Genomic DNA, 14,427 nt, shown 5'->3' on the forward strand with positions numbered 1-14,427 from the left:
AAGAAGTCGCTATTGGTGAGTATACAAATAATACACAGTATTGAGGGCATTAGTAAGAATTACCCACACGAGGTACCTTTGGAACAGTCTAACTTGAAGGTACCGAGTGTGGGTAATTTTACTAATTCCCAAACAAAATGCTGTTTATTATTTGTTTTATAAGATTATGTTTTATTTGTTTTATAAAATGATGTTTTATAACATGATTTTGATAATGACCGGTCATTATTCAAATTACGCATTAGGCAAAATAAATGCCTGGTCACGTGTATGCTCTCAACCAATCATTTGATTAGGATCCATGTCATCATCTTACAATTCTTCATATTTCAGTAGTGTTGTAAATTTCCAAGTTTGATTAAAAGGCAGTGCGTAGGTAGTGCTCTAGTAGACAGGCATCGATTATCATTTGCTTAATCCTTCCTCTGCTTATAATGCTTGTTAGGAAAACCTATAATGCTGTAAGCTTTCATGTCAAGGCTCTCCTATCTTTTGACACTGAATATTTATAATTCAGCCATCGGTTATTCCACAAAATAAAAGAAATTGCAAAAACAGATGTACAGTATGATTCATTCGTGACAATTCATGTACTGTGTTTCAGCTAGGAATATTAAACTTCAATGTCCAATCTGTATGCCAAGCTTCATGATATTGTTTGTATATATGATACACTTTGAAGCTGAGAACTGTTTCCCCCTATTCATCAGAAGATGCTCCATCTTATAAAGAGTTGATATCAATTGCAACTATGTACATAAAAGATAGGAGACTGCAATCTTGCAATTGATTGGAGGACTTGCAACTCTTTGTAAGATAGGGCCCAGGGTGGTGTTTCACAAAGACTAACATAGGCTTTAAGTTGGACTTAAGTATGGCAGGCCGTTCATGCCACTGTTTTTCTCACCATTTACTGGCATTTGTCTCTCAAGGAACATACAAATCATGGTCACAAATCTACAGAATTTATGTATTTTGATAATTCATTATTGAAGGAAAAAATATTATTTAAAGATCATAATGGTGAGAGTAAATAGTGGCATGAATGGCCTGCCACAGTTAAGTCCAACTTAAAGTCGATCTTAATCTTTGAGAAACACTCCCCAGGTCTCATAATTTTTATCGCTCCTTGTCTGAGGGGCCTGACTGCCTCCTCCAACTATTCATTTCTCTCAAGTTTTCTCTCATCACCCTTTTTTGCATGTGAATTCAAGACAAAACGTAGCCTCTGTGTTCTTGTGCAGTCAAAGAATAATCCATGATACATTTCTTTGTACCTATTAGATGCTGTGGCTACATCCAAGATGCTCAAGTTCACTGGTCCCAGTGGCTTGCCTGCTAAACCAGATGATGCTATCACCATCTCAAAGGCTCTTTCACAGAAAGCCTTTGCAGCAGGTAAACCAGGGCCCTCTTTATTGTTATCTACAACAAATGTCACATTTCTATTTCAATTTTGCTCACAGCAACTCAAATTCAATATTTCAGTAGCTTATTATAACAATTATTGTTATTTGTTATTGATAATAACTTAATGAGCTTCATGAAATGGGTCTAATTTCTACTTTTACTTGTTATTATGTTAACTTTAACTATTTTTTACCATTCCATTATTGTTCATAGTTCTGATATCAGATGGAAATAGTAACATACTGATCTTGTGTTCCTACATAAATATTGGAATGAATTAAATTAATAAATGAAATATGTACTTATATTTTCCTGTTTTGTGGAGGGGAATTCTTTTAGGCCCTTTATGTCATCCCTGTATTCTTAGCGAAACACTATTTAAGAATGTAAAAACAAACAAGCTAATCAAGCAATAAAACATTACAAACATGAATTATTTCAAATGAAAAATGAAAAGGTTATTGTATGTATAGGTCTGTTTTTGGTTAATTTACCTACTTGTGTAAGTGTGGTGAACAAAGATACATTTTAATCTTTTATTTTCCATTCAGGCATTCTGACTATCCGGCCTTTTGGGGAGAAAGGATCCCAGCTTGTACGACGTGACACGATGATATTCTATGTTGTTCGAGGCAAAGTTGCCATGACCCTTCACGAGACGAGCCAGATATTACAGAGTGGAGACTGGTTCTTTGTTCCTAAAGGTGAATATTTATCCTTGTTCGCATTGTGCGCTTTTTACAAGCCTTGCATAGACATTAGGCAGCAAACTGCTTAAAGCCCCACTACACTACTTGTAGCTACTTGCTCCCTCTTTATAGAAAACAATGCCTAAGCGGTGCCCGTTGGTCCCCCATGATCGTCTTTTTCTTATGTTAGTTGAGAGCTGAGTTGATGAGATAACCACCTGTCAGTGACCATGCTGGGTGGTCTAATCCCTCCTGGTTATACTAGTACAGATGGGCTTTAGGGGAAAAAATGCTCTAAAAGACAGAAGAAAAATCAGAGAAGCAAACTGGTGAAAGTTTTGAACGAAATATGACACAAACAAAGTAATCTGTAATCACTTTATGTGTTTTACTAGATGGATTTTCAAGGCTATAGTATACGCTCAACCTGTAAATAACTAGAGCTGCTTTTTTTTTTTATTATATGCTAGAAATTATTTGTATTTGCTATAAAAATCACCATCCTTATTACCCTTGAGTGGTTCTTATACACAGGTAAGGTTTACTGTATTTTGATGGTTTTGTTTGTTTGTTCTTCCCGTCATTTCAGGTAACGTTTATAACATCACGAACCTGCGGAGAGACGAGGCCAAGCTGACTTTCTTCCAGCTAAAAAGTTCATGAAATTCGAACGAGCAAAACAGGGCCTTGAGCATATAACCTTGCACTTGCATGGAGATTACGACGATTCTTCAAACTTTGCTTTTGAAGAGCAACCAAGAAGTACGGACTTTCTGTATTTTGTACCGAAATTAGAGAATATGAATGGTTTGTTACAGAAATCCCAATTCTGAAGATCAAGGTACAGTATTCAATGTGATACTTTGTATGAGTAAAACTTATTCTTTACTTTGGCTTAGCTAAGTAAAATGTCTTGACTTGTATTCAGATCACATTTAAGCAATTAACTTTTGCAAGCAAACTTATGCCAAAATACCTACTGATAAGCATTGTGATATCACACGGTCAAACAAAAATAATGCACAATTTATGCGTCGTATTAAGTGTGCGCTAATATTATTGTGCGCAGCTTATGATGACCAATCAATGCTTCCAAAATAATTGGCTTGAGTCTGCTAGCGAGCTGTCTTTTAATTTAGGGTAAAATACTTAGCCAGAAGCATCAAACGAATACTGAAGTTGGCTACCAGTAAGTATTTTATCTAAGTTTTTTTTATCTGAGTGAAATACTCATATTTCTGGTTTAGATATTGAATTGAATACCGGCCCAGTTTCTGCGATGTTGTATTCTTTTCATTACAGAAATAGTGGTACCCTCAACAAAGTAGTAATTTTCAGCCGTTGGGGAAAAAATGCTCTTGTGAAAGTTGGCAGCTCTGGGGGTCGTTTCACAAAGATACTAAGCGGAACTTAACTCCAAGTTGGACCTAACAATTATGGAAAGCTCTGAGCATCTTCGAAAATAAAGCTATTTTAAAACTGGCATAAAACGTTGATTCAAATCTTTCATGTTTTCTTTTATCAAGGACATTTCATGTTCTTGATGTGGAATTTATGAAAAGTCTACAATACTTGAATTTTTGCTTTTGAATATATTTTATTTTAAGGCTACAAATGGCTCTCCATAATGTTTAAGTCCAACTTAGAGTTAAGTTCGACTTCGGATCTTTGTGAAACACCCCCCTGGTGTGTATCTTTTTGGACACTTTCCAAGTGCAAGTAGCGGAATTACATTTTGTATATGCAGTGTAACGTATATTTGCATCTCATGAATTTATAGATTTTACTGTCATAAATAAAATATGCATGGAACATTGTGCAGTGGAGAACTTAGGTAGAGTATGGATAGTCTTTTTATGATTTTTAAAATGTATAAATGAGTCATGAAGCATTACAAAAGTGGGGCATGTGTATTACCATCACTGTCAGATTGCAACATAATTTTCCTGCGATGAAGGGTACTGTCAATAACAAATATCCTGTATGTTTGAAGTGTTCAAAAATGATATTGCTAAAACTATAATGTGAAAAAAGGTAAGCCTTCTTAATGCATAATAGTTCCTTGATCAAATGTCTAGTAAATTGTAAATTTTATAGTAAATATCTTTTTATTAATAAGATTTCAATATACATTACATGTACTTGTATATCTGATGTCTATTTAATGTAAACTGTGACAATTAGAGGTTTCTATATTAGAAAGTAGGTACATTCATTAGAAGGTTCAAGTGGAAATAATTTCATTTCTTATTCTTGATTTCTTACCGTAATCAATATTTCAGTAAATGTATGACATGAATGAAACATGTTATAAAATTTGTGTATACAGTATATATATATATATATATACATGTATATAGAACTTTTGTGATATATCATATATACCCGGTACATGTGTTTATTTGCTGGTGGTGTATTACTCTCATTTTAAATGCTTTTAATGCATTTTGGTTGGAAAAGCTCTGATTATTTAAGCTACTTTATAACTTCAGAAGGTTTGTTGTGCCAAAAAAAGCCATACAACATACTTCATTCATACCACTAGGTATAAGGACTTCAGCTTTCTCATTGTCATTGGCTTTTGGTGTAAATGTTATGAGTACTCTTAACATTTTTGGGGTGTAAATGCTTCTTCTTTCAGACTTTCTCACATGAATTGAAAAGGCATGAATCTTCACATTGTTTTGATAATAATAATAATAATGAACGTTATTTAGAAGGCAAAGCGAGGCAGTTGCTATTGTCCTTGATCACCACATAATAATGTAATTTCATGTTAAGAGGCAAAAGGGCCTTGAACGTTTCAAAGTATTATCCAACTTATGTTTGATCATATTTGTTTGGATTTTTGTATAATTTTTAACTGTATTTTCTGCCTTGCACTGCACAGTAAGCACTGTATATACATGCATTAGTTTGATGTACATTAGAGATGAATTAACTAACTGTAAATAAATTGTAAATAAACCTATCAATCTGCTATAAATATCGTCTATACCAGCCTTCATTATTTGTATGTTCATGTATGAGTACGATAAGTCCTGTATAAAATGCTTGCAGTGATGACTAAACGTGAATTGTAATGATAAAATTTCCTTAGATGAATAATCATTGATCTGCAGATTGTGTGAGAAAAAGCGATAACTATGCTGTGAATTGCATACAAAGTGAATGTGCTCTGTGAACATGCACAATCTTAACCTGCCTATAAAGGCTACCCTTTTTTTAAACCCCTAAATCTATCTACATGCATATACTTTTGCATCTTATGGATGTTTTTTTTTCCTGGGGAGCTATGAAGAGTTATTCCATTAACCTGTTATTAATGAATGAACTAAAATAGTTGGAATCCAGGCTGCATATATTCCTTGATGCTATGTCGGGAAAGCCTCTGACAAGTTTTCATTTTTTCAAGAACAACCTTTGTTTAAAAAGCATGGATAAATTTGAATGTTAGTAAACTGGTCTATTGTACTTGAAAACATTCTTTTTCTGGCACTGACAGTCTTCTTTGCCATAGTTTGTTTTGGTCTACCGTACCGGTATTTAAATCTGCATTGTATATTGCTCTAAATTTTACTTGCTTTGGGAGACGTTATCTTTTAGGGCCCACTCAATCTTGCTCAATATAGCTCAATAGACACTATTTCACTCTGCTTCCAGCTACATTTACCTCTCATATTCTCAGTTTGTTTTTCAGGTAAGATACAGATGTACTTGTAGGACAACAACATGAAGAAATTTAATACTTCTCCTCCCCCCCCCCCCCTTCAAATTCAGAATTTCATGAGTGTCGTTATATTTGAACTCGAGACGTGGCCTGTTAGAAATATGACATCACCCATTTTTGTTTCTGTTCATATATTTCAGCAAATAGAACTGTTGGAGCATGCATTAATTATATAATGTAATTTAGTATATCAAACATTAATGCAGGTGTCATTTGTAAGATGCACCTTTTGACCCCCGGGGATGGTGCGTCATGGTTGCGTCATGTTTCCCAAAATCGCGACGCACAGTACCGTCATGGCCGCAAAATGTCCGTCACAATACTGACCCATATGTGCGTCATAGTAAGTCACTTTACCACGTTGCGTCATTTGGTGTGTCAATGGGACCGTCACTTTCTCCAAGCAGAAGTGTTTCTCAAATGTGCGTCATTGGCTAGTCATTTTCATGAAATGGTGTGTCATATGTTTGACTCAAATGTGCGTCGATGGAATGTAATGGTGTGTCACTTTCTGTGACGGAAGGTGCGTCATGGTATTAAAATGTACGACTCACATCGGTACAATGACGCACCATTCCCGGGGGTCAAGAGGTGCGTCTTACAAATGACAAGTGCATAACCCATGTATAGGCCTACTACCGATGACTGCATTACATTTTTTCGGAACAGAATACACGGACAACAACGTCTTTAACAAAATGCAATCAAAGACAAATATTCATTCTACTATAGACATGGCAATTTAATGACAAAATCATTTGCACGATTTGAAAATTTGAAAATGACTTGCAAGTAAAAGTACTTCACACATAAAGAATACCAGTACACGCAATCATCTCCAAGAGTTTGAAGGGAGAGTCCACCCTGATATTGATAAAAATTGTATTGTGTTGATTTAAAAGAAGTAAAGAAATGAGAGAAACATGTCAGCAAAAGTTTAAGCAAAAACTGATTAAAAATAAGAACGTTATGAATTTTTAAAGGTGCGATCGATCAAATAGAAATTGGCAACTCTGCGACACATCTTGTGAGCTCCCCTCCCATTTGCCCTGTACTGAAACACTTAAAATATATTCCCTTAAGAAAATTTTCAATCATACATTCATCTTTAATATAATCTTTCCAAATATGTTTTTATACAACCCTTGTATGAAACAAATTTATTCCGTCATCAACAACATTCTAGGAAAATGAAATTTTTTGACATTATCTGTTCAGAGCACATTTCACTAATTTGTTACTCTCATTTTTCTACTTCCATTAAAACCAACTTATTATCAGAGTGGATTTCTCCTTTATTTATCATGAAATGAAGAGATGAAGAAACACAGCAGCAAGAGAAGTTGAATTCTTTTCCCCTATTTCAGGTTCTTTCCCAACACGTATCACACAAATTATTGTGATTTGAGTTTCAAAGACCTGTTTACTGAAAAACGTGCATTGTGTGCATACAGGTCAACTACAAGTTGTTCTTCACTACCAGCAAGTTTGAAAACTGCAAGGAGGATGGTCTCTACTCGAGTATACAAAATATCATATATCTACATTTACATGTGACATTTTGATAGTTTCTGGTGTAAGGCATCCATAAATTTAAATTCATTAGTAAAATGAACTAGTATGGCCAGCTATACATACATGTACATGTATATTGCAACCTTGCATAGCAAAATGTTAAGCCTACATCACATGTAATGAAAACCTTCAAAATGCAGATAAAAATGACTAATTCCATTTGCAAAATAATGCCTTAAATTTGATCCTGATTAATGACATAATGCTTGTACATGTAATACATGTAGATGATACCAATGCTCTGACCATATTACAGAGTACACATAATTTGAAGATTCCTAAACAAAGCAGACTTTAATTTTTTTTTAAAGTTTTAAAATTGGCATTGTTTGCACTTTGCATGACCTGTATCTGGTTTATGAAATTATGATTTCTGCATTGATTTGTCAAACTCTTTATCTTATAATAAATGTATAGTAGAAGGGCAAAGGGACATGCATTACAACACAAATTCAGCATAAAATGACCCCTGACCTTAAATGACCTCCGACCCCTATACACCATTAAAAGAAAGGCTATATGCCATAAATAGCACACTTATCCACACACAACAGAATAAAAATAGTCAAATGTTTCATTATACATAATGATGGAATGCTGCAGTATAAAAGTTGTCTTTCTAGTTTACAAGTATACTATACATCTACATCATACTTATATAACCTGTATCCAAGCTGTAATGAATGAAGTAGGTACAAGAATATTTTGTCCTTTTACTTGTGTTCTTCAGTTGCTCAAATAGATATTTTATGTCATGTACTATATACTTAATTTACGATTTCATCATAATTTGGCCGAACTCTAGTAAGGTAAATAGTCAAAAGGCAAGCCATATCAGGCTGATAATGAGAAAGTACGTCCATCCATATCTGAACTTGAATCACTGAATCAATTAAAAGGAAAGGTTAAAAGAAGTCATGATTGATGACAAAATAGAAATAAAATTGATTTTAATTAAAATGGCAATTAATACAGACATACTGCAGCTAATTTCACCTTGCACTTAATGGAGTTAGTTGGAAAAATGGACAGAAAGCCAAAATCTGACAATATAGACAGGAGGTACAGGAACAAAGAGCAGGGAAAAATAATGGTCTGTGATTGAGTACTGTAATCACAAGAAAATAGATATAAATAGTAATGGCCCCTAACTTTCACAACAAGGAATGGACTAAACTCAGGTAATATGGCAGATAATACATATTCTCCATTTTTAAATATGAACAAGGTTTTACAACTAGTTTTGAGTATGTACATGTATATCATGCAAGGCTCTAATGAACTTCTCTATAAATATGATTTTAAAAAACAGACTATATTCTTATGCGTGCATACTGTTTAATACCCAGTTATCATTTTTTTTTAAAAGGAGAAAACTCCCATCAAGGTATGTCAATTTCATCTCACTGCCAAAGGGCAATTACAATGACTGTAGCAAGGGTGACCTTTAAAAAAATATGATGACATGTTTATAAATGGCATAGAAATAATAAACAAGCATGAATAATAAATAGGCAACAGGAGCAAAAGTGGCAGTAGATGCTAATTGATGTAAAAATAGTATTTGTTGTTGTGAGCTGTAGTAGAAGAAGTAAAATTAGCATTTTTGAAATAACAGTAGTAATAGTCATAGAAGTAGTAAACATAATGGTAGAAGTAGAAATAAGTAGTTGTAGTAGCTACCGTAGTCATGGTAGCAACTAGAGTACACAGGTGTATCCATAGCAATTGTCAAAGTTGCACTCATAGCATTTGTACATGCAGTAGCAATAAAGATTTTGTATATTAAAATAGTAGAAGTATGAATTAGGATCAAATAAAGTAGCTCCTGTGAAAGCACTAGAAATATTTGGTCATACAGTACTTGTTTACCAAGGTGACACAAGCATTTTTAAAAACATTTTTTAAAACATGTTCAATCATATTTTATATATAAAACATGACAAGAAAGTCTGCAAAGAATATAATCAATGGATCTTTAATCCATGATAAAGTTAAAGTTTTCTTTTCAAAAATATGAAAGCTTCAGTTTGGTTGAATATGTACATGAAACAGATAGGCACTTCTTGCACAAAGAGATGAGAGACTTTACATACATGTTAGGGCGATTCTGCATAAGTAAAAAGTGACAATTTGACAATAGTTTCTTCATCCATGAATTTGAAAATCAATTTTCTTTCTAGTATAACTACAGAGCATGATGGATATCATGGCTATAAAACAAAATGTCATACATTATTTGTATAGTCTGCAAGGCTTGAAAATGTTGTCAAACAATCCTCTTTACCAATACAAGATTGCCTAAGAGAGAAACTAGTTATTCAACTCACACACCCCCACATGATACAGCATGCATTTTTACTTTGTATATATCACAAACAGCAATATATATATATATATATATATATATATATATATAAGTGAATACAAAAGAACAGCTAAATCTTGTTAAGTTTTAGTTCTCATTGAATACCAAAAGTAGAGGTTAATTTTGAGCTTCAGTGAAAAAAAAGGAAGGATATAAGAAAATCAAAAAAATATCTTGAAATAGAAATATTTGTTTTTCAGGCTGCAATCCCTGGAAAACAATTCTCACTACCGCATATAGCAATATACATGTACATTCTCATAATGCATTGTGCCTCTGAACAATTATTCTCAGTACAATTTTGTAGACTCACTAACTTTCGGTGATCCTAAAACATGTATTCTGCTATTCTTCGATTTACTAGTAATTTATTATCTGTAATTCTTAATCTTGTTCGACAGTTACAAATTTTGCAAAATACACAAGCAGTAACGGTAAGTATGTTGATTAATTGAAAGTAATGTACCAGCATTGGCAAATGCCAGCGGTTGGAGAAATTCTCTCAAAAAATGAAAACTTGGCATGCTGCAATAGCAAAAGTAGATTCTTTTCCCCAAGCCATGATTGGGCTCTATTGTCAGAAATGTTCAAGAATTTCCCATGATATACAGCAGGGTCACATATTTCATAAATTTACATCATTAGAGATTTAGGCAAAACTACATTTCATTTCTAGTCTCATTAACAGTTAAGTGTGAGTCCAATACTTTGTTCCCCGTTTTGACAGAAAATAAGTTTGTGCGACTGCAAACGCCTGATAAATTCGCTAGTAAAATTAGAGTGCCGCATACACAACGTCTTTTAAAAAATGCAATCAAAGAAAAGTTATTATTCTACTATAGATGTGGCTTAAATGTTCTAAGCTATATGCGGTAGGGAGAATTATGACAGAACATGAACATATAAAATAGAGGAGTAGAATTTTCATGGTATTGCACAACTTTTGTATCATAATTCTAAACTGACCATGTAACAATTAATTGGAAATCTATATTCAATCTACAGTTTAAAATAAGGCTTTCCTCAGTTTTCTTAACACTATTCTCCATTTTGCATTTGACACATAGATTTAACACACACACACACACAAAATAACAAACAAATCAAAGCTGACCCCTCCCCCTGCCTCCACCCACTGCAAAAGCTTGGATGCCCCTTAGAGGAAAACCAAGAGCTAATTAAAAGACAACTAGGTATTTTTAGCAGTAGGCCTACCATACATGAGGATGGCCGACACATCAGGTACGATATACTCGTATGCAACCATCTAGATTACTCACAAATGCATTCCTAATCCTCACAGTTGCATTACTAAGCCTCGAAGTCATTTTATCACAAATGTGTAAATCACAATTGTAACAATTTCATTATTGATTGCTTTTTTTTCTTCATAATTCTGAGTTGGCCTAGTAAAGAATTCCATAAGACTAGTAAATGACTGCATCCCACTCAAATAGGATTAGCCCTATAAGGCGCAAGTGCATGTCATCAAAACACACTGGAACTTAAGTACATCGTACATGTATGCTAATTATCACAAGATAGGCACGAAAATTTCAATCATTTCTGAAATATACAATCCTCATTCAATCATTTGTAAATCACTTCAAAATATTATTTCCATTTTACACACTGCATTTCAGTACATTAGAAACATAACAATGATAATAAATAGCAGAAAGTGAAATGACTATTTAAAGAATTGTCACTAGCCTATTTCATTGGACGGCGAGTTGATTAGAAGTCTCTTATAGATACAATTTTACAATTCACAATTTCACACAATAAATGAGCATATAATCACATGATTTCCTAGAAGTCATACAGAAATATAAATCTTATCAATCTAAAGGCTTCACATCAAAATCTTAACATGTATACATTTAAAGAACAATGTACTTTGATATAAGCATACCAAATAAGTATTCTTGGTCCAATTCAGAAAATGACTTCTTTTTTTTCTTGACAATTTCTCCCGATCTCCAATGGATATTGACTTGGCCACAACAAAATTATATATTGCTTAAAGTGAACACTGAACACATAAGTGGAGGTACACTTGTTGTAGAATTACAAAGTGAATGTTCAGGAAATTTGAGAATCTCATTCAATAATGACACAAAAATCAATTCAAAGATCAAAACATTTCTTCACACACTGTGTCGACTTTTGTTGCTTAACCGTTTGGCATTTGACGCTAGAATTTGTTTAAAGGAAAATAAGCATTAAGTTTCTTAAAGTAGCAAAATGTTGATAAGCTCAAAGTCATTGTTTTTCAGTATGAATCAGCAAAGTTGTAGTTTAACGTCAATGACATTTTATAATATTCTTAGATACAGAACTTTCATAGGAAAAGTAAGGCAAATAGAGAGATACAAGTGTTGCCATTTTGAAGAAGAAGAAACACTGATTTCATCAGCCATTGCAAATCCCAGTCCTGCATGGGTGGCCTAGCCTAGAGAATGGAACAGATGGCACACTTGGTGACCGCCACCTGTTGCGCTTGTCTCTGCCCTCCTCCTCCACCCGTGCTGTTTCTCCCGAGGCTGCTCTGGGTGCGCAGGGACTCCACTCGGCTGGGGCTATGCATGCTCCGCGGGGTCGTGGAGTCGGCTGACTGGGAGTTGTTGGTCGTGATGATCTCGACGGCCGAGTCTTCGATCTTGACGGCCGGTTTGACCTGGATGGGCTTGACGTAGCGAGTGATCTGATGGATCACATCCTGGTTCTTCATCTCCTTGTCGGCCTTGACCCCTGACCCTCCATGACCTCCGACCCCTATGAACAAAGATCAGACCACCGTAAAGCGTTGATTAAATTTGCTTGAAACAAAGATGCGAATCACACATCATCATGGAATATAAACTGAACGCATTATCCCCAAATAAACATCTTTTTTCGTAGCTTGGCAAAAGTTAGTGGCATTTTTTGACACATTCCTTGTTGGTGATTTCAGTCATGTAAAGTGTAAACTGATACACCACAAATACTGTTTCAATATTACGTAGCCGAACCATGTTGTTAAAGAGGTAAATGTTTGGAGCAACTAAATGGTGTTATCTCTGATTGTAAAACTGTATGCTCTTGTTGGGACAACAGACAATATAAGCATGCCTCGATCTATACAACCAAATTATGAATATTTTAAGAATCATATGCACCATGATTTTAACCAAACATAGATGGAGACACCAACGTATTCGTCTTGTCACATGTGTCATCCATGTAACGGGCGTGTCTTTATACTGCGCTACGATCCTGGTATATTAGACAGCTCTTTTGCAGATATACCAATGTGTGATTGATCCTCAGCGCATCACGTGAAATCGAGTTTGAGGATATTAACTGGAAGGGGGCCGTACGTAATATACCAGTACATTCTTTGGAAGGTACAGGCGTTTCATTTTCCCTTGTGATCAAATACTCCAGAGCCCCATAGTTCAGGAAAATGCAACTCCTTGTGAAAATACAAGTCCCTTCGGCGGTCCAAGGAATGTTACAGTTAAACCTGCTTTAGTGACCACCTGTCTACAAAGACCACATTTTTTGTCTTCCTTGAAAATGGTTTCTCATTGAAAAATGTACTAAAGGAACCTGTCTACAAAGACCACCTGTCTTCAAAGACCAATTTTTGTGTTTCCCTTGAGCGATCGCTATAGACAGGTTTGACTGAATATTACACCCTCTTCCAGTTCCTATCTGTAAGATATACTCACCAATAAAGGTGACATAGATGAGCTGTGACACGATGAGGGCCATGCCGCCAGGTGGTGGCCAAGGGACTTTCCTGAAGATGATGGGAATGATAGGTTTCTTGAGCTGATCGGCGAGGCTCAACTCCCGATTACAGTTCTCTGACATGATGTATTGGGGCGTGATGCAGCACACAAACACCTGCAGCCGGCCAACATGGAAGAATGGATAATAATAATGATGATGATGATGATATTCCACGTTTATAGACAATATAAGGTATTTGATATTAAGGCTGCAACGGGTAGTCAAATTCGAATGCTCGAGTACCCGCACGGTTGACAACTACTCGGGTACGATTTCTTGTACCCGAATATTCGGCCGCAAAAAAAAAAATTAAAAAAAAAAAACTAGATGGAATTTTGACTGCGCGCAGTCGAAAATGATGCCTCCGCCATAGAGCAATTTAAACAAGTTTGGAGTTTTAAATCTCCAGTGGTTCTTGAGATATCATGATAACAATCTCAATGTATGGAATTTCATAAGTTGACCTCTGTGACCCTTGACCTTTGACCTACGTGCTCCAAAATCTAATCAGATTGTCTTCCTATGGTGATACACACTATCATTAAGTTTGAAGTTTAAATCTCCAGTGGTTCTTGAGATATTATGATATGGTGATACATACTATCATTAAGTTTGAAGTGAAATTCTCCAGTGGTTCTTGAGATATCGCGATAACGATCTCAATGTATGGAATTTCATAAGTTGACCTCTGTGACCCTTGACCTTTGACCTACGTGCTCCAAAATCTAATCAGATTGTCTTCCTATGGTGATACACACTATCATTAAGTTTGAAGTTTAAATCTCCAGTGGTTCTTGAGATATTATGATATGGTGATACATACTATCATTAAGTTTGAAGTGAAAATTCTCCAGTGGTTCTTGAGATATCGCGTT

At 34.9% G+C, this 14,427-nt stretch overlaps 1 protein-coding gene across 1 annotated transcript; it reads right to left on the minus strand.

Moving 5' to 3' along the window:
* Nucleotides 1-11,633: 11,633 nt before the first annotated feature.
* Nucleotides 11,634-13,771, minus strand: LOC115921074. Its single transcript, XM_030978138.1, has 2 exons — nucleotides 13,489-13,771; nucleotides 11,634-12,550 (listed from the first exon to the last, which is right to left on the minus strand). The coding sequence occupies exons 1-2, from the start codon at nucleotides 13,631-13,633 to the stop codon at nucleotides 12,228-12,230; spliced, it is 468 nt and encodes a 155-aa protein (XP_030833998.1). The 5' UTR covers nucleotides 13,634-13,771; the 3' UTR covers nucleotides 11,634-12,227.
* Nucleotides 13,772-14,427: the final 656 nt, after the last annotated feature.

This window comes from Strongylocentrotus purpuratus, unplaced genomic scaffold (assembly GCF_000002235.5).
Source record: "Strongylocentrotus purpuratus isolate Spur 01 unplaced genomic scaffold, Spur_5.0 spur5_contig_811, whole genome shotgun sequence".
NCBI lineage: Eukaryota > Metazoa > Echinodermata > Echinoidea > Camarodonta > Strongylocentrotidae > Strongylocentrotus > Strongylocentrotus purpuratus.